Raw genomic sequence first — 20,051 nt, forward strand, 5'->3', positions numbered from 1 at the left:
TCAAAGAGTTTTGGCTCAATTTTTTATTCGGTCTTTGTGCTTTATTAGCCTACTTATACCTTATGATTTTGCAGGTAACTATATTAGTCAGCCAGTTATTTTGCTTGCCTGTCTTTTTGGCCTGAATCCTGCTGTTTCCATGCTGATGCTCTGTGGAAGCCATCAGTCTTCTACTACTGCCTACTCTGAGCACTGCTACACCAAACAACACGCAACGCAATGCCAAACACTACAGTTTAACTTTTATATAAGGTCAGTCGTTGTCTGAATCATGCTTTTGGGTACAAATCCTGTGCAAGTCATAACATATAAAGCTTTACAGTAGCAAAATGAAAGTTATGCCTTTTTTTAAAGACAATTTGCTAAAGAAGAAGGGATTCTATGAAAGTTAATGCCATGATGGAAGTCAGCCCCCACGACATAAAATGGTGACACAAATACAATGAAATTATCGAAAATATCTGGCTGCAAGTAAAAAGCCAAATGAAAATAAATGTTACACACTTCGTCATAGGTTCTCTATTGTGTGTGGAGAGAAATTACATTGCGCTGTAAATTTGACTCTCTAGTGAACAAAGCTTTTGTTTGCCACAAATTACTAGACAATAAGCTTTTTGTATATTAGTGCATTTTCCAACTATCTTTTCAACAACAGTCTTCAAATCTGTTTCAAATGCTTTGCTAGACCAAATATCCAATGGGAGTTGCAATGACCTTTAAGATATATGCAACTATTTGCAACTCCAATCATACAAGTAACTTGTGTACAACTGGATAAAAAGCAGGGCGTGTTTCCCCAACACCGAGGCCGCTTACAGGAAGAACATGAGGTGGCTCTACTTCCTGAGGAGGCTCAGGTCCTTCTATGTCTGCAATAAGATGCTTCAGATGTTTTACGAGTCTGTTTTATGCAAGCACAAGCTTCTATGCTGCTGTGTGCTGTGGTGCAGACATCATTCAAAAGGACCCCTACAGCTCAATAAACGCACCAGAAAGGCAGAGTCTGTTGTTGACTCTAAATGCCCGCGCATGCTTCTGCAACTGCGTCGGCGGCTTTTCACGCAGCTGTGTCGCAGGACTCTTTGTCATTCATGCTTCCCCAAGCTTCCCCAAGCGTTGCGCCTCTTACAAAGCAATTCCCCGCCAGAACACTAGGCGGAGTAATGTTTTTTGTTGAAGACGACCTTAGACACGCCTTCTTTCTTCTTCGTCGATTGTTTATTTACAGAGCCACTGCGGCTTCTCGTAGCTTTTTTCTGGCGGACAAATCCGCCAGTCAGTGACGGGTTATACAAGTGGTCATACTTTCGGATCTCTTCTGCCAAACGCTCTTCTATTTGGTCCATATTCGTTCTTCTAAATCTTCCGTTGTTTCTGCCGGTATTATGTGGCATGAAACCGGAAATGCGACTCCGGAAAGGATGTAGTTAGCAGACCAATCACATCCCTTGCGGGCTGCGTAAGGCTCGCGGAGCTTTGCCGTATAGTTAGAAAAATTGGGCGACGCACGTAAGCACGTAAGAAGAGATACATAAGCACGTAAGGGGCCCGGAAGGGCTCTTGCACTTGTGGGCCCGTGAAAACGCAGAAGCATGTGCTGGCCTTAAGCTTGTCACCCTGGAGGAGGTGGCCCAGAGCAGAATCCAGGCAAAGCTGCTGCCAATCATGGAGAATGCTGCTGACTTTCTTCACAAAACAGTGGACAAACTTAAGACCAATTTCTGCAACATATTCATTCAACCAAACTGTTAAAAGGAACATTACAGGAAAATTGTCCTGCCTGCGGCTATTAGGGTATATAATTCATCTGCCTTTGCTAGATCTGTGGTCACTGAACTGGACTGAACAGAATCATTCAACCACTTTATAACCTGAACTAGACAGTCTGCTCGTCTGCAATTTCTACATCCTCTGCACTAAACACTCAAGAATACTTGAATATATCTAGAACAGCAACACTCTCTGGACTCACAGGCTGCGATTGCACCGAAGATCAGCTGTGTGTCCGATCAAAACAAGTTTGATTATATACTAAACTAAATGTCAAGACTCTACGGTATGAAGACGCACATCTTCCAGTCCGTTGATAATGATCAAAGTCCCGTTAGAACAAATGAATGGATTAATGGAATTTGGCGGCTGTGGCTGAGGGGTAGAGTGGTCGTCCTCCAACCTGAAGGTCGGCGGTTCTTGGGCAAGATGCTGAACCCCGAATGGCCCCCCATAGAATAATAAAGTGCTGCGAATAGCTGCACTGTATGAATGTGTGTGTGTGAATGGGTGAATGTAAAACTGTACTGTAAAGCGCTTTGAGTGGTCATCAAGACTAGAAAAGCGCTATATAGATACAAAACCATTTACCATAACCTTTTAGAAGGTGAAACTCAGGAGTGCTTTTACTTTGAATCTGGTTGCTCTGCAGAACGTATTGTTGAACTGATAAGCTAAATATTCTGTATTGAACAGATCTTCAGGCGTGCTTTGACTGTACAGATTGGGATGTGTTCAGGACTGCTACTAATAGTCTGGATGAGTACACAGACTTGACTTCTTATATCAGCTTCTTTGAGAACAGCTGTGTTCCACCATGCACCAGGGTGATTTACAATAATGACAAACCCTGGTTCACAGCCAAACTCAAAAAGTTAAGGTAGGAGAAGGAAGAGGCGTTCAGGAGTGGAGTCAGAGTCAGGTTTATAGAGTCAAAATACAGGTTTAGCAAGGAGATGAGAGAAGCTAAACGACTGTACTCTGAGAAACTCCAACAACAGTTCTCAGCTAATGACTCTCCCTCTGTCTGGAGAGGGCGAAAGGCCGGCGCATGCTTCTGCATTTTCACGGGCCTGCAAGTGCAAGAGCCCTTCCAGGCCCCTTACGTGCTTATGTATCCCTTCTTACGTGCTTACGTGCGTCGCCCAGTTTTTCTCACTAGAGACAAAGCTCCGCAAGCCTCCAGAAGCCCGCAAGGTTGTGATTGGTCTGCTAACTACATCCTTTCCGGAGTCTGTTTCCGGTTTCATTCCCCATAATACCGGCAGAAACAACAGAATATTTAGAAGAACGAATATGGACCAAATAGAAGAGCGGTTGGCAGAAGAGATCCGAAAGTATGACCACTTGGATAACCCGTCACTGACGGATTTATCCGCCAGAAAAAGGCTATGAGAAGCCGCTGTGGCGATGTAAATAAACAGACGAAGAAGAAAGAAGCCGTCTCTAAGGTTGTCTTCGACAAAACACGTTACTCCGCCTAGTGTTCTGGCGGGGAATTGCTTTGTAACGCGCAACGCTTGGATAAGCATGAATGACAACTAGTCCTATCAATGAAACCACACTCCAGCCCTACAGTTGCACCTCCCCCACCGCAGCAAGGGCCTGCATCTTTCCACAACTTCCCATCTCAGAATCCCCCCCCCCCCCCCCCCCCCTCCTCCCCTACCACAGGGACGACTCTCTCCATCCTGGAGAGGGACGTCAACAGACTCTTCAGGAGACAGAACCCCCGCAATGTAGCCGGGCCAGACTCTGTCTCTCCATCAATCCTGAAGCACTTTGCTGATCAGCTGTCTCCGGTGTTTACTGACATTTTTAACACCTCACTGGAGACATGTCACATACCAGCCTGCTTCAAGACCTCAACCATCATCCCTGTCCCCAAAAACAAATGATCGCTGGACTCAATGACTACAGATGTGGTGATGAAGACATTCGAGCGCCTCGTGCTGTTCAACCTCAAAGCCATCACTGACCCTCTCCTGGACCCCATGCAGTTTGCCTACAGAGCCAACAGGTCTGTAGACGATGCAGTCAACATGGCCCTTCACTTCATCCTCCAGCACCTGGACTCCTCAGGAACCTACGCCAGGATCCTGTTTGTGGACTTCAGCTCTGCCTTCAACACAATCATCCCGAATCTGCTACAGGAGAAGCTCTCCCAGCTGAGTGTGCCCGACTCCACCTGCAGGTGGATCACAGACTTCCTGTCTGACAGGAGGCAACGCGTGAGGGTGGGTAAGTATGTCTCTGAATTCAAATCCATTAGCACCGTTTTACCTCAAGGCTGTGTTTTTTCACCTCTTCTCGTCTCCCTGTATACCAACAGCTGCACCTCCAGTCACCAGTCCGTCAAACTCCTTAAGTTCGCGGATGACACCACCCTCATTGGGCTCATCTCTGGTGGGGATGAGTCTGCCTACAGGTGGGAGATTGACCATCTGGTGACCTGGTGTAATCAGAACAACCTGGAGCTCAATGCTCTGAAAACACCTCCTCCATCATCATCTGGTTCGCTGCTGCCACCGCAAAAGACAAAAGGAGGCTGCAGCGTATCATCCGTTCTGCTAAGAAGGTGATCGGCTGCAATCTGCCATCTCTACAGGACCTGTTTGCCTCTAGGACCCTGAGGCGTGCAGGTAAGATTGTGGCTGATCCCTCTCTTCCGGGTAACAAACTCTTTGAGGTTCCTCCCTTGGGCAGGAGGCTGCGGGCCATCAGGACCAAAACCGCCCGCCACAAGACCAGCTTCTTTCCAGCTGCAGTTGGCCTTATCAACAAGGCCCGGGACCCCCACCTGACTTTGACTTTTATTCCGCCCCCAAACCTCACAAATGTGTTAAATTATCACATTATATTATATTATATTATACTGCATTACATTGCATATTGCAATCTGACACTGTTCACTGTCTTTCATCTTGCATTTCACTTTTTAATTCACTTTTTATATCTTTTGTCTATTATATATATTTTATTTAGATACGTTTATGTCTAAATAAATGTTACTTTGTATAAATATTAGAAAAAGGGAGTAAATAAGAAGTAAATAGTGAGTAAATATATATTGTTTATTTGTTTTGCTTTTCTTATGTGTGTTGTATTTATTGTGTTTTATGTTTTTATGTTTCTATGTTCATTGTATGCACCAATAACCAGAGCAAATTCCTTGTAGGTGTAAACCTACTTGGCAATAAATACTTTCTGATTCTGATTCTGATGCTGAAAATATGTGTTTATCAGTGTGAATATTGTGCATTGAACAGATAAAGTTGCATTACTGCCTTTCTTTGTGTATATTTATGCTTGTATATTGAGCCTTTAACAGAAATTGCTAAAATAATAAATATGAGCCACCTCAATGTTTTTTTTGGAAGATGTCAGGGTGGTAGATATCGGCTTACGGTTGGAATTAAGAAGTGATCCTTGGATCGCAAAGGTTGGTAACAACAAATCTAAAATATAATATTTGATATGATAGTGTACATTTTTCTGCTAGGATACACCATACTGATAATATATAATATATAATATCCATATATTATGTCTGTGTTTATGTATGTATATAGGTCAAAAATACATATTTCATCACTACATTACTGCTACCGTATAACTGCTATTACAACAATTATTAAATTATGCTGTTCAATTATTATTTAATTATTTTAATTGTTTTTGTTATTATTATTATCAATAATATGCTATCACTGCACATTATTAGTATGCAGCCTGTAAACTATTATAATTAATATTATTACAATTGGAATTGTAACTATTATTATTATTATAGCATTGTGTGTCTCTCTGTCTGTCTGTCTCTCTGGTCACAATAGGTGTGTGAAAAGCCCAGAGAGAAATGACAGGAACTAGAAAAATATATCATATTATCTTCATTTTCTACCTGAAAATTCCATAACATAAGTAATATACGGCCAATGTACCTCATTATATTAATGGGCCGCTTTGCTCTCAAAATGCAGACTAACTTGTCTGAGCATCTACCATAGACTGTATATCATCTCTACGAGTTGAATGGGAGGTAAAGCATTCTACTAAAATGTTGAATTATTTTATTTTGAAAATGATGACCTGGAAGTAGCTAGCCTATCGTATTGGATAGAAGCGTCCCACCCATTCACAAGTCGTCTGTCACGGAACAGGAATCCTTTATACGGAGTAGCATTTAGACTTGAAGAGACAACAATTCTGTCCATGCTGCAGAGTGGTGCGGCTCTTTAAGCAGCGGTTAACTGCCAGGATATGTTAAGAACGTCGCGCTTCACCAATAGAGCTCGTCAAGGCTTTTGCACTGATTTGTGAGTAGCATCGCTGTGGTGCTCCTGTTCATCGACGCTAGGTGAGAAGGAATGTGGGTTAAAGCCACTTCAGCATTGTCTTCGTTACTTTACACAGGATAGCTACCATTGGTTATCTTTGTTATCCAGGCATGTGTCTCCAGATGTTACGTTCGTTGTGATGTTGATAAAGGGGTGTCCTGACTTTCTCTTTGCCCATATTGGGGATCATCGAAAGCTGATATGATGTTTATAAAGAGTCATAGCTATTTTACGGCCCAACTAAGGTCGGTCCGTTGCTAGTCAGCAAGATCAGCCGAATTCATTTCTGGTAACATAACGTTACATTATAGACGAGTCGCTGAGTTAATATTGAATATGAAAATGGTTTCTCAGAGAAAATTTCAATTATGACCGAGTCCTCGTGGCTTTATGCTTATTTGCCGTTGCATATAATTTTGCTTACCTCATGCTGTAATGTCTCCATGTATTTTGTCCTGGGGCTTGTTAACTTAAAATTATTTTTCATGAATCATCACGTCTTACAATTTAATTAAGAAACGACTAAAAGACTCAATGACATTAATATGTAAATCTTGAAATAGATTTTAAATAAATTTATGACATAAATAGCCAAAACGATTTTAATTTTCATTTATTTATGTATCTAAATATTTATATATCTATCTATCTGTCCATTCATTTCAACACACATTTATTTATCTATTGATGTATTTCTACATTAATTTATCAACCTATAATAATCGTTCATTTAGTTGCAAGTCCTTAAGCATCTCATGTCCTGACATTTTGCATTCTGCAACTGATGCAGCTATGTGTTTTTTGGTTCATTTAAACACCAGTATTTTCAAGGGAAAAAAGTTTCAACATTGCCCCTATCACAATTACTACTAATTAACACAGTTGGGTTAAGGACATTGAGTCAGATAACGCTCCGAGATGAGTTGTCTACCACAAGGCGTTACGACTGCTGCCCGGTGTAACATGAATCACAGCAACTGTTCTTTGGTCCAGTCCAATAAATATATTTGTGTTATCTAAACTTTTTTTTTTTTTTACTATTTAGGGATCAAAATGGGGAATCATCCGATAAGAATCGGAATCGATAAGCAGAATCTAAATCGAAATTGGAATCGGTAAAATTCAAAAAATACCAAACCCTAGCCTTTGGCCTCAGTTAATTCTCCACCCTGACATTAGTGCTATTTATTTCTCTCCTGTTTCCTGCTAATTACTTTCTTTTCTATTTTAACTCCCCACTGACACATGTAAAGCATCTTTGGATATCTTGAAAGGCTCCTTATTATATTACACATTCAAGTGAGGCATTTGTATGACACTCAGACATCTGCAACCAGCAACATGATATATATCACTAGTTCTGTAATGTATGTTCATCATTTAAGAGTAACAAATTGAAAGATCACTCCATGTCAAATGGTACCTGGTAAAGTATTTTAAATCAGTAATAATCCATCTGTATCAATATGGTTACTTCTGCACTGTCTTTACATAGTTTTTTGTGTGTAATTAGGTGTGAAAAGTCAGTGTCATGACTGGAACTGAGACAGAGGATGATATTCCATTAGGTGAAAGGAAGACTGTCACAGATTTCTGCTACCTCCTGGACAAGTCCAAACAACTCTTCAATGGGCTACGGTTAGTTTTAACTTTTTCAGTTTTTTCGCAGTAGATGGGCTGTAATTTGTGATCAAGCATTGGCTTCCAGGGACTACGTAAGGGGTAATACTATACATGCAGTGCACATTATGCACAAATCATTTTTTTATTATTTGATTAATTTAACCATTTATCAATAATACAATTAGAAAAACTTGTGTCATTTATATTTATTTTATCATCTTTAAATGCAAACAAATCTGACAAAATAAAGTGAATCTACATTAAGCTAAGCGAGAAAATTAACAAAAACCAAAGTTTGGGGTAAATTCAAGTTTAGCGGTCTAGACTTCAATAAATGTGTGCACGTGAAAAGTCAATCAATCAATCAATCAAATTTTATTTGTATAGCCCGTATTCACAAATTACAATTCATCTCATAGGGCTTTAACAGGGTGTGACATCCTCTGTCCTTAACCCTCAGCAAGAGTAAGGAAAAACTACTAAAAGTCCCACTAGTCTATTAGTTAAAGCCTATTTTGACCTTACTAGTTCAACTAGTAAGGCTCAAAACGTTTATAAGTTAACTAGTGGGTTCCAAATAATTAAATTAAAAATGTTCTTACTTTGAATAGATTTCAAAGAGATAGAACAAGTCAAACCTCAGCTCTAGATGAACATTATTAACATCTTAATCTAGATATCCAATAAATCGTGGTACTTTACAGAAAAATAATCAAAATCTATATTCATTTGTGAGGTGATAGAGTTTTCAGTCCATGAATCCAATTGTCTGCCCTCCTTTCCCTGGAAAGGAAAACATCCAAGCTACCTCTTTTTGGGGGGAGTGATACCGTCTCAATCCTGATATGTATTACTGGCATTGCAGCACTACAAACTGCATTATATAAACATAGGTCAGCTAGTGGGTATTTTAGCCTGCACTAGTTGAAAGTGCCACTTGTTGCTGAAAAAGAGTGACTAGTTAGAGTTTATAATTAACTAGTACGATAAAATGCCGAACTAGTGCGACCAATTGTCCAACTAGTGCTGACAAAGATTAGTGGAGGGGACTGACTAGTAATATCAAGGATATGGAATACATTCTCAAATGGCTTTCCTCAATCAATGAGGGTTTATTTGCTATTGTACAGTGGGACAGATGTAACACTTAAGATTTCTATATAAAGCTTGATCATGAGCTACCATTAGACAGCAGCTAACATTTGCATTCAATCCCTTTCTAGCCGTTAGGGATATTTTTATGTTGACATTTATCAGTGCACATCTCAGACAATGTAACAAATAATTGTCAGTTTCTTTTCACCTGGCCTTATTATTACTTTAGACAGTAATGTTATGTCACAATATGCTCACTGGAATATATTGCTGTGTCATGTAAATACAGTTTGTGAATAAAAAAGTTAGTTTGAATTACTTAAGCATTGTAATGAGCATAGACATTAGATTGGAAGCTTGATTCCAGTGGATTTATTTGTAAGCTTAAATCATTGTGTGTCAGGGGTACATTGGCTTTCTCTGGATTAAAACGTCTTTACCGTTGTGCCCCTAATGGAACTTTCCAGATTTTAACTATTCATTATCTTTACAGTTGTAAAGTTTGGCAGATTCTTTGTGATTATATGACTCTTAATCCTGGATCACAGCAGTACATGGTCTTTTGTGCTCTTTTCTGTAGCGACCTTCCTCAGTATGGACACAAGCAGTGGCAATCCTACTTTGGACGGACTTTTGATGTCTACACTAAGCTATGGAAATTTCAACAGCAGCACAGGTTTTTTCCAGTTTCCATTTCTCTTTATATATTATGCATTACATATGATCCAAATAATCTAAATGTGCTCAAACTGTTTGTTTGTTTTCAGGCAGATTCTGGACAGTCGGTATGGCTTGAAGAGATGGCAAATTGGGGAAGTTGCATCCAAAATTGGACAGCTTTACTACCATTATTAGTAAGTGAAACTGTGAGATAATAGATGATTGATAATAGATTAAAGTGGAAATTAATACCTCATATAGCCCTGGCTATACCATGAGTCACGCTATAACATTTGGTCAAAACATAATTTTATGGATTGTGGCAAAGCCTGTGACTATAGGTTTCCAAACATAAGCCAGATGATGTACATAAGCTGGTATCACTATTTTTATTTGGAAAAATATCATCACACAATATTGAGGGCTGACCAGGTGGGCTCCACCACATGACAGGTCTCTCTGGAGGCCAATTAGGCGGGTGCCAACGCACGTTGGGCCTCTCCAGACGCACAGCAGGTGGGCGTTGCCTTGTGCCGGTTCTCTCCCGAAGCCCAGCAGGGGGGCGCCAGACCGGTAGCCAGTGACGGGAAGAGTCAGCAGCTGCACCGCCTACTGGGGACCAGGGAAAGGAAAAGGGACCGGCTGCACCGCTGACAGGGGATCTGGAAGAGACAGAGCTGTTAGCCTCATCGCTGTCTATAGACAAGGTGCAGACGTCGTCCTCACTGCTGACTTTAGGCAAGGTGCATGCGTCAGCATCACTGCTTACTTAGGAGAGGCACCCTTTGTGTCACTTAAAACATTTCCACCATTTGAATCAGCGCAGTCAATGATTCGAGCTGCTTTGAATCTGTCAAATAACTGGCTGTGTAGGGCCCCATGTTCAGCGCCACTGTGGCAAAGTCCCCTGCCACTATGAGTCTCCCAACATCAGTCAGACAACGGCTGCTTACCAATTTCATCATTTTTAAAGTAACATAAATCGCCCGCTCGGCTCACCTCTCTGTTTGTGTCTCTCCCGGTGTATTGCAGCTCTCTGCCACATTTAAACAGGTGAGTGATTTGCCAATCACCCCTCTGGTACAGCTGGAGCTGCTCTGATGAGCCACCTCCACAGCAGCTGAGGGCGGTCTTCTAACGCCGGGTTCACACCGGACGCGCATTTCTCCACGGTTGTCCGACACTTGCAGGCTACAGCTTTTGTTTGTGTGTGTCAGATACATATTTAACTAAGAAATTGAGTATTGTATTTGTCAGAGCTTATTTTTGTGTCTGAACAGCTCTGATAAATGTAAATGTAAAAAGTCAGCAGCTCCTGCTACATATTTTAAATTGCTCAATAAGGACACAACGCTTGTCTCAGTAGAAGAGATTCAGCGACTTGGGATGCAATGCCAAAGAAGGCAGAGACCTCAACCACGTCTGTATTTTAACAGCCAGAGTGAGGCAGCGGCAGAAGGCGTATGAAAGCGCAGGGAAGCACAGTAAGTGTGGTGGTATTCAGGCTCGTCTAAATGGTGGCCCACATTGACTGGCCGTATCATGCATATCAAGTTTATTTATATTATTACTTTTATAATATGGGAGATATTAATAAGGGTTACATCCTCCCCACTTTACCTTTTGCACATCACCGGAAAAATACTGAATCTGTACTATACTATGATAATTCTATATGGTTTTGAGTCTGTGAATATGTCACTTAAACTATGAAACAGAGACTGGACTATTGTAACTAGTGTATTTCCTAATTCAGGGTAAGTCAGTGGTTCAATAGTCATCGTGTTTCTGGTGGATCTTCTCAGGGGTTCTGTCTCAGTGTCAGGTAGGTCTTTAGTAGTTTCAATGTCCTTCCCTTCTTCAGTGGCTTGATTAGGGGATGAGGGACTGTTCAGGTCCTCTTTGGGGAAGTCTTGAGGATTCTGTTTATTAGGTAAGATGCTGTCCTCAGGTTCAAGTCTGTCACTCTCTCCAGTCTGTTGAGGACATTTAGTAGCCTTTCCTCATGTTCCTCCAAAGTCGAAGAGAAAATTATGAGGTCGTCGATAAAAACAAGGACTTGCTTCAGGTTTACCTCTCCCATGCAACGCTCCATGATTCTTTGGAATGTGCTAGGGGCATTGGTTATTCCCTGTGGCATCCTCTTAAATTCAAAGAATCCAAGTGGGCAGACAAATGCAGTCCTGTGTTTATCTGACTCCTCCATTTCAATCTGGTAAAAGCCAGACTTCAGATCTAGAACAGAAAACCATTTTGATCCATTCAAGGATGAGAATGACTCTTCCACATTGGGTAGGGCATATGGGTCCTTTACCGTCTGGAGGTTGAGCTTCCTGTAGTCTATGCAGAGCCTGATGTCACCGTTTTTTTTCTTGAAGACTACGATCGGTGAGGAGAACGGTTACTCTGATTCACGGATGATTTCTGCATCGAGGAGTTCTTGGAGATGTCTACGCTCAGCCTCAAAGTCTTGTGGATGTATGGGTTTCGCCCTGTGTTTGAATGTTGTTTCGTCACTGAGCTTTATGTGATTTTTCATCTTGTCAGTGCATCCAAAGTCGAGATCCCGCTGTGCGAACACATCTGGCATTGACTTCAGCTTTTCTGTTAGTCGTTCCTCCACTCATTAGGTATTGGAGAGTCTCCAAAGTTGAAGTTTATCTTAGGCATTTGGTCAGGTTTAGTAAGAGAGTCTGAGTTGTTGGTTGTGATGAGCTGAACTCTTTCTATAGCATTCACTTCCGCTATCACAGTCTTTGGAAGGATGGTTATGTTTTTTTTTTTTAGATTAGATTAGATTCAGTCATGATCCGATTCATTTTTGAGGATAACTGGTATGTGGCGGGATGATTTGAATGAGAGACTTGCGTGGCCATTTGTAACCATTATGCCACCTGGTAGAAAAGAAGCTTTTGAAGTCTCCACTGTGACGACCCCTTCCACAGGGGAGTGGACGTCAGCAACAATCAGAGCACATCTCGGCCAAGTGTGCTCTGCCCTTTAAAAGGCTGGCCAGATTCGTCTTGCTCTCTCACTTTTTCGCGCTACCTTTGGGACGATGTGGGCTCTCCCGGACGCCAGCACCCTTCTCTGTTTTGTTTTTGGAGACTTTGGTTGTTGCTTCTAATTTATTCTGTTAAATAAATATCCTGAAATAGTAACAGTTCACCCGTGTCGTCTCCCTCCTTGTCACAGTCGTGAGCCGGGTTGTGACAAATGGGGGCTCGTCCGTTGCACGCTTTTCTTCCGCATTTGTGAATGACTTGATAGGCGGAGAAGGTGATTTTTGTGAATGAGACCTGTGATCAGGTGATGTGTGAGCGTAGTGTGACGTCACACACCAAGTAAGCTGTGCGCCTCGTGTTTTTGTGAGTGAGCGGCGTAGTTTGTTTGTGTGGGAGATGTTCAGGTAAGTTGCTGCTGTTCCGTCCCGGTTAGGCTAAAGGGCGGACTCCCTTTGGAGTTCGTTGGGGTTGGGTAGTGTGGTGTGAAAGTGGTTAGAGCAGTTGTCTCGGGAGCACGTCCGAGGCTGCAGGTGGAGCCGCCAGTTTGGTTGCTTCAACGGGTTTTGGGGGATTTAGTGCATAAATACCCTCCGCAACTAGCACCTGAAGACTAGGGGGAGCTTTAGTCAGTTTCTGGTTAGGCAGTCAGCGGGACAGCACTGCAGTGACGTGTTGCTGTGTATGGCTTTACGAGTGTGACCGCCGGTGCACAGAGTTAAATCGTTAACAGGCAGGTTAGCTGTGTTTTTCAGTCATGGCTACTGTGGATGAGTTTTTGAGTGCTCCGTCAGAGGAGTTATTAGACCGCTGTTCGCGTGATCAATTAATTAAAATTGCTGATCATTTCAAGATGAAAGTCGGTGATAAACTTTTAAAGGAGAATGTCAGGAGTATCCTCTGTAATAATCTGGTGGAAATTGGAGTAATTGACACAAAATTCAAGGCCACTGTTTCTCCAGAGTCTGGTCTGGTACTCCGCGCTGAGTATTGCTGATAGTAAGATCTACGAAATTGTTAAAGCTATGGTGTTAAACGCATACGAGCTGGTGCCTGAAGCATATCGCCAGAGATTCAGATAATGTGAGAAATCAGGTAAACAGACTCAAATGGAGTTCGCCAGGGAGCTAAACATTAATTTCAATCGTTGCTGTAAATCACTGAACGTGGATAGTTATGGCGAATTGTGTAATTTAATCGTTCTAGAGCAATTTAAAAATACAGTACCTCTCAGATAGCGATGTACTTAAATGAGCGTAAAGTAAAAACCGTGACGGAGGCCGCTGCTCTGGCTGATGAGTACGTACTGACGCACCGCGGGTACGTTGAGTACAGGGCTCCTGATGGTGCTGGTTCTCGAGGGGACGAGCATAACTTTCGCACGGCGGGTAAACGCTGGCAAGAGGGAAGCAACCCGCGTCCTTATAAACCAGAGAGGTCCACGGCACTCAGCTGCAGTTTGATCCGAATAAAGTGTGTAATTATTGTAAAGGAAGAGGACATTGGAAAGCCGAATGTCCTATTAAAGCAGGGCCTAAAGGTGGTTCTGAATGCGGACAAGTGAGGCCCGTTGCATTGACTGCTCCTGTCAGAACACTAAGTCCCAGATTTCTACCATTGGTTGATGCTCCATGTGAACAAGTAAAGCCTTCAGTAGAGCTTGCACGAGAAAAATCAGATTTTTCTGCTTTTGTGTCTCTCCTTCTGTCAATACAGAGTCGGGTGATATGCACATCGTTTCCCTGATGTGTTCACTGCCTGTGCAGAGCTATGTGCCATGAGAAGGCAGAACCTGAAGTTGAACATAGCATGACCGAGAGAACTGGAACCTACTCTGTGTCCGTGCCTGACTCTTTGTTATCAGTTTCTCACACCGTACTGGTCACTGAGCAGCGAGCTGATCCTTCACTTAGAGAGCTTTTTGACAAAGTGCTATCGGACTCTGATGTAAAGAGCGCTGCTATTGGTTAAATGTGTCAAGATCAGTTGTTGGTGAGGAAATGGGTTCCTCATGGACTTAACTGTGTCGATAATCCGGTTTTTCAGGTGGTGGTTCCATCGAAATTCCGCGAGAAGGTACTGAGGACCTCACACGATCAGTTGGGGCACTTTGGGGTTCGTGAAATTTATGATTACATCCTCAAATATTTTTTTTCATTGTGCACAGGAATCCGGCTGTGAAAACACAACGATGAAAAAGATCAGATAAAGTAAAGCTGGAGGATGTATTTTTAAACATCACAGCACATAATTATTCATACCCTCGCTCCGCCGGCCATTTTCATCAGAGCTGTGAAGAGACGGAAACTTCCTACAAAAATAAAAAAACGAGAAAAGTCACGTTTTTGAAAAACTTACCGAGAACAAACTGTTCGATTTAATTAGTTCATACCTATTTAAACATGCACTAGCTCCGCTAAAGCACTCGATGCTTTATTCTACTTTTAGCAACTGTCGCGCTAATCCCACAGTGGTTCACACGTGTTTCAAATCTGAGAGTTAGCTTAGCAGTTAGCAATGGCTTCGCTCTCTAGCTGGTTCTCACCTTAATTCAGGGACTGTGCGCCTGTCTTCTCCGCCTCGACTCCTCCACACCGGGCCTGCAGCTTTGCTTTCCCACGCACTCATCTTCTCCTCCAGGGAAACAGTGTCGTGTCGACTTCAGCAAGTTATTTATCCCGAAAACAGAGTCACTCGTACGGAACACACTTTACATGATCCTCTCATGTCTGCGGCAGACAGACTCTGCATTCACGAGGCTGTGATTGGACAATCCCATCAGGTGATGACGCAAACGACTGACCTCACTTCTTCAGAGTAAAGCTTCACAACTGTCCTTTTCATCTTAAAGCAGCGGTTAAAACAGTTTTTAAATTTAAATTTGATATGGGATGAGTATGTGACTGAGGACCCGTTTATTCTATCTGGTTTTAAGTTATTGTACTTACCTGATTCGTGCTGTTCTGTGTTTCTACCCTCATAGTTGAATGCACATCCACTGTGCATTTAACCAGCACAATTGAAAAAGTGACTGTAATCATGCCACTCTGTACAGTGGTTGAGATTTAGGATTGTGTTTTGGATAATAATAAAATGCTGAAATAATGTGCATTGTTTAAATTTTTTTTCATAGCATTGATTTTGCTCGTGGTATACAATGTAATTAATTATAGCACACTTACTTACTTAAGATCAATGCACAATTTCAGGTTTTATATTTATTTTAAGCCTGGTGTACTTACTCCAGATAGTTTAGAAAAAGGTGTTATCTGCTCCGAGGGAAACTATCCTGATTTGCGTTTGTAAAGCGCAGAGCATTGGCATTTGCATGTGAAAGCCTCCCCTAGGCTTAGGAGAAGGGGGGTCACCTCCCAACATTTTCAGGCTTGTAAAACGGCAAGACACTGGTAACAGAAATTTCTCCAAGAATTTCCTACGACATTAACTGCCACAAATTCTTCTTTTAATGCAGTGCTCCTTGTCACAAGCGTGAGCCAGGCTTTGACACCACCATGACCCACTTTCCAGCATCTGGTGCTCTGCAACTGATCAATCCTTCCACAACTCTGGTTTCACCAGGACTGATGGTCTTAGGATCATGGCTGAACAGTTCTACAACTCCTACTCTGGGGTCAACTTTCTGTCTTGGTCTCATTTCAAGGGTGTTGAGGACAACTTTGTATCCATATGACAAATATTTGGGGTAATGAGGTGCAGCCTCTGAGTACTGCTCGTACAGGATGTCTAGAGTGTTGGTGCCTATTAAAGGGGACATATTATGAAAAATCCACTTTTGTAGTGCTTCTACATGTTAATGTGGCATGTCTACCGTCCCAAAAAGTCTGGAAAAAAACAACTCCCGCGATTTGTTGTGGTTCCTCTATGTAAGAAACTATACGATAGAGTGCGTTGAATGGGAATACAACCAGAATTGACGTCACAGTTGGTCTACATGGCATTGCCCCCCCCCCCCACAGAGCCTGCAGCCGGGGTAAGTTAGAGCCAAAGCCCCCTCCTCAGCTCGGGCTCGCTGGATGATGTCGTCAGGATGCTGGCTCCATGTCAGCGGCTCACTTCTGGGGGACGTGTCGGTGTTTGTTTATGGTTAGCAGCAGGAAGGTAACGCTAGCTTGCTGTTAGTTTGTGTTTAAAGTTACAGCACTTTCTTGAATGGCACGTTTTTACAGCAGTATTGCATGTGCCAGCCCACCCGGGAAGCAGCGGAAATCTGGCCGAGAAGTAGAGCCTGCGGTCGGGGAAAATCACAAGCCAAAGCCCCCTCCTCAGCTCGGGCTCGCTGGGTGATGTCCGCGGGCTGCTGGCTCCATGTCAGCGGCTCGCTTCTGGTGGACCTGTCGGTGTTTGTTTACGGTTAGCAGCAGCCGCCTGACTGATCTCCCCACGGACAGGGGAGTGTTGACAGTGCGTGTCTCGTGTCGCAGTGAGTGTCTCAACTAGAAAAGCTGTTGTTTTGTTTCGGTAATTGACGGTGACATGTAAGCTAGGTGGCGTTAGCCTCATGGTAATCAGTGCTCGGCTTGCCGTCCGGCGTCGGCAGCAGCGGCAGCGGGCAGACGGCGGCTCGGTGGCGGGTTGGACACCGGCTGTACCCGGGCGGCTCACTGCGAGGCTGGCTCACAAATCTCCAGCCTGTGTGTCCCTTGTGTGTGTCCCGCTACGGTTAGCAGCAGCGAGCTAACGCTAGCTGCAAGGACAACTGAGAAAAGAGAAGATAAATGACCTGCTAGCACAGGGGTGTCAAACATACGGCCCGCCAGGGGGTCCAGCTCGGCCCGCCGGATGCAAGGCATGCTCTAAATAAAAAAATGGAAAAAAAAAATAAATAATTGAAATGAAAAAAACTGTTTATTTGTTAAATCATCATCGTATCAGGCCAGCATGAAATACCAGGAGCGGAAACTGTGTGTGAGTGTGTCTCCAGACAGCACACACACACACAGGCCCCGGGGCTCCGCCCCCACTCACTCGCTCAGAGACACACGCATGAGATCAGAGCTCGTTCCCGTGAAGCAGCCGGTCAGGGACAAACAAGACACAGTGTTCAAAAATGAAGTTGAAAAGAAAATACGATGAAGCCTTTCTTGCTCTTGGGTTCACAGTGAATGAAGGGGGACATGAGGAGAGACCAGTTTGTATTTTACGCCTGAAAACTCTGGCAGCTGACAGTATGAGACCCAACAATTAATAAGACACTTAGAAACATTACACCCCATTCACATGCATGTTTTCTTTTTGGTTGAGCTTTATCATCGTTGTAACAAAGTGATTATAATTTAATGAATTTTTTTCTCTATTTTTGAAAAAGTACAGACTGATGGAGGAATAGTAGTCATAAATGTCACCAAAAGTACTTAAATTAAGTTGAATTTAAGCAAAGTTGAAAAAGATTAATAGAAATAAATGTTGCATATTTTAATATATCTGTTTCCTACCATCATTGTTGTGGAAATCATTGTTAATAATTATTGTGAGTAATAATTAACATTGACGTGATCTCTTCACATATATTATTATTATTATTAAAAGGTGATCTTTGCAACTTTGTTATTCAGGAAGTTTGTATCAAACAAGTAGCCCTTTGTACTACTCAGTATCTTTGAAGTAGCTCTCAGCTTCCAAAAGGTTTGTGACCCCTGCCAGACCATCGGTTCCCAAACTGGAGTATGGGTTTACGTGAAGTGGTTCAGGGGGTACGCAGTGGTTTGCACGGAGCCCCGGGGGGCTGGAATCCCACCTCAGCCGGCGCGCGCGGGCCCTCACCTTTCTCTTTCAATGCTTGCGTCAGACTCCTAGGTCTGTGCGTGGCCTGGCCCACTTGAGATCAAAGTGGGCAGTATGCGGCCCCGTAACTAAAATGAGTTTGACACCCCTGTGCTAGCAAGTCTAAAGAAACAACAGTCAGTTTTACCCGGAACCGAGAGATAAGTGATGCAGCAGTGAAAGCTAGCTACCTTATTTCTAACGAAATAGCATCAGCCTCAAAGCCATACTGTGAGGGTGAGTTTGTGAAAACATGCATGCTGAAGGCTGCAGAAAACGTGTGCCCCGAGAAGCGACAGCTTTTTCCAACATAAGTCTAACAAGGAATACTGTGATGGATAGGATTGCCGATCTTTCAGCAGATTTGGATAGCCAAATATTTTTTTTAATTGATCCAGTAATTGCTTCTAAAACAGCGTTCCGGGATCATAAATATGCTTCATAATTCTTTTATACAATCAACCATTCATATTGATGAATGTGACCCGGGACAAATGTGAACACTAGAAGTTTACACGGTAGAATTTAATTGAGGCGGATTGAGATTTGACATGCAGAGCGTAAATGTCATTTGTCGCAGTTTTGGCCGTTTTTTGCGATATGTCTATCGCTAACATTGGTATCCTAGTAAGTCTGACTGATAGCTGTATTTTGTAGTTTAAAATAATTGTATGTGTTTTTTTATATCATTCAGATGTCTGTACAGTTCAGGAAGAAACTATAAAAAAAATTATCAAACCAAACATCTCGTCATATCTGTAATAATTAGAAATGAAGAATAGAATAAAATAGGACAAAATAAAGTAATTGTGCTAATATATAATATGATCAAATACCTGAACAATGATGCTGTGAAATGATTAATGAAAGTGATGATCATATAATCCCCCCTCATGTTCTCATGGGGCTTTAACACATCAATCATATTGAAGAATATGTTCTGTATATAGACCTGCCATTACACATCAAAATATATCTGCAAATTCATGAAAAGCCTCTATCTTCAGAAAACGTATAATGTTAAGCTAACTTATGCATCAAGTCGTTTAGTTATTGTACACCATATGTAAACTGTACTAATACAGTATTATTTATCATGATGATATTAATCTGATAGTGATCACATGTTCTGCATTGCAGATTAAATACATAAAGTGTCTGGTGAGAAAATAGCAAGAAACACAGTTTGACACAGAGGAAATTACGAATTTACTATTGTGCGAAGTTGTAAAAGACAGCGGGTTCACTCAGATGAGAATCTATGTGTTTCACATAGAACATAATTAAAATCAATGCTTAATAGAAAACATAATCAAATCAAATTTTCATAAAAAACATGAGCCGGGAGATCTGCAAATTATGACAATCTTTAGATGTACCACAACGTCTCCAAACCACCCAAAACTCTGCAGCTAGGATCTTCACCTGCACCAAATCCATGGACTACATTAAACCACTCCTCATTCAGCTTGACTGGCTTCCAGTCCAACAAAGGATACACTACAATCCAACTGCTTACTTTTAAATCCCCTCAAAATACCTTCTGCTGCTCTGCACCATGACTTTGGAACTCTCTGCCATCTAACATCCATCAACTGGACTATAACACTCTTAAAATCATTGCTTAACGAACATCTATCTATCCCTCACTAATCACATTTAACTTTGGTTTTACGTGTATTCACTTACATGTACAGTATTTGTTCACATATGGTGTATTGTTAGTTGTCAAGGCCTCTTAACCTGATTTTAACCTTCCTTTTAAATATTATGTTGGTGA

General features: G+C 42.1%; 1 protein-coding gene across 5 annotated transcripts in view; it reads left to right on the forward strand.

Annotated features, from left to right (window-relative positions):
* Nucleotides 1–5,877: 5,877 nt before the first annotated feature.
* Nucleotides 5,878–20,051, forward strand: part of scai (suppressor of cancer cell invasion) — a 62,005-nt gene continuing 47,831 nt past the window's right edge. For 2 of the 5 annotated variants that reach the window (XR_008342360.1, XM_053447664.1), the window contains exons 1-4: nucleotides 5,878–6,130; nucleotides 7,624–7,748; nucleotides 9,409–9,504; nucleotides 9,596–9,682. Coding sequence is in view for 2 of the 5 variants with exons in the window: in XM_053447664.1 (XP_053303639.1) it covers nucleotides 7,642–7,748; nucleotides 9,409–9,504; nucleotides 9,596–9,682 (290 nt within the window). In the remaining 3 variants the exon portion in view is untranslated. Of the gene's footprint in view, nucleotides 6,131–7,155; nucleotides 7,226–7,623; nucleotides 7,749–9,408; nucleotides 9,505–9,595; nucleotides 9,683–9,941; nucleotides 10,196–20,051 lie in introns of those variants that run through there. The other 3 variants (XM_053447665.1, XM_053447667.1, XM_053447666.1) reach the window with 3 other exon arrangements.

The sequence above is a fragment of the Pleuronectes platessa genome, chromosome 19, assembly GCF_947347685.1.
Source record: "Pleuronectes platessa chromosome 19, fPlePla1.1, whole genome shotgun sequence".
NCBI classification, from domain to species: Eukaryota; Metazoa; Chordata; class Actinopteri; order Pleuronectiformes; family Pleuronectidae; genus Pleuronectes; species Pleuronectes platessa.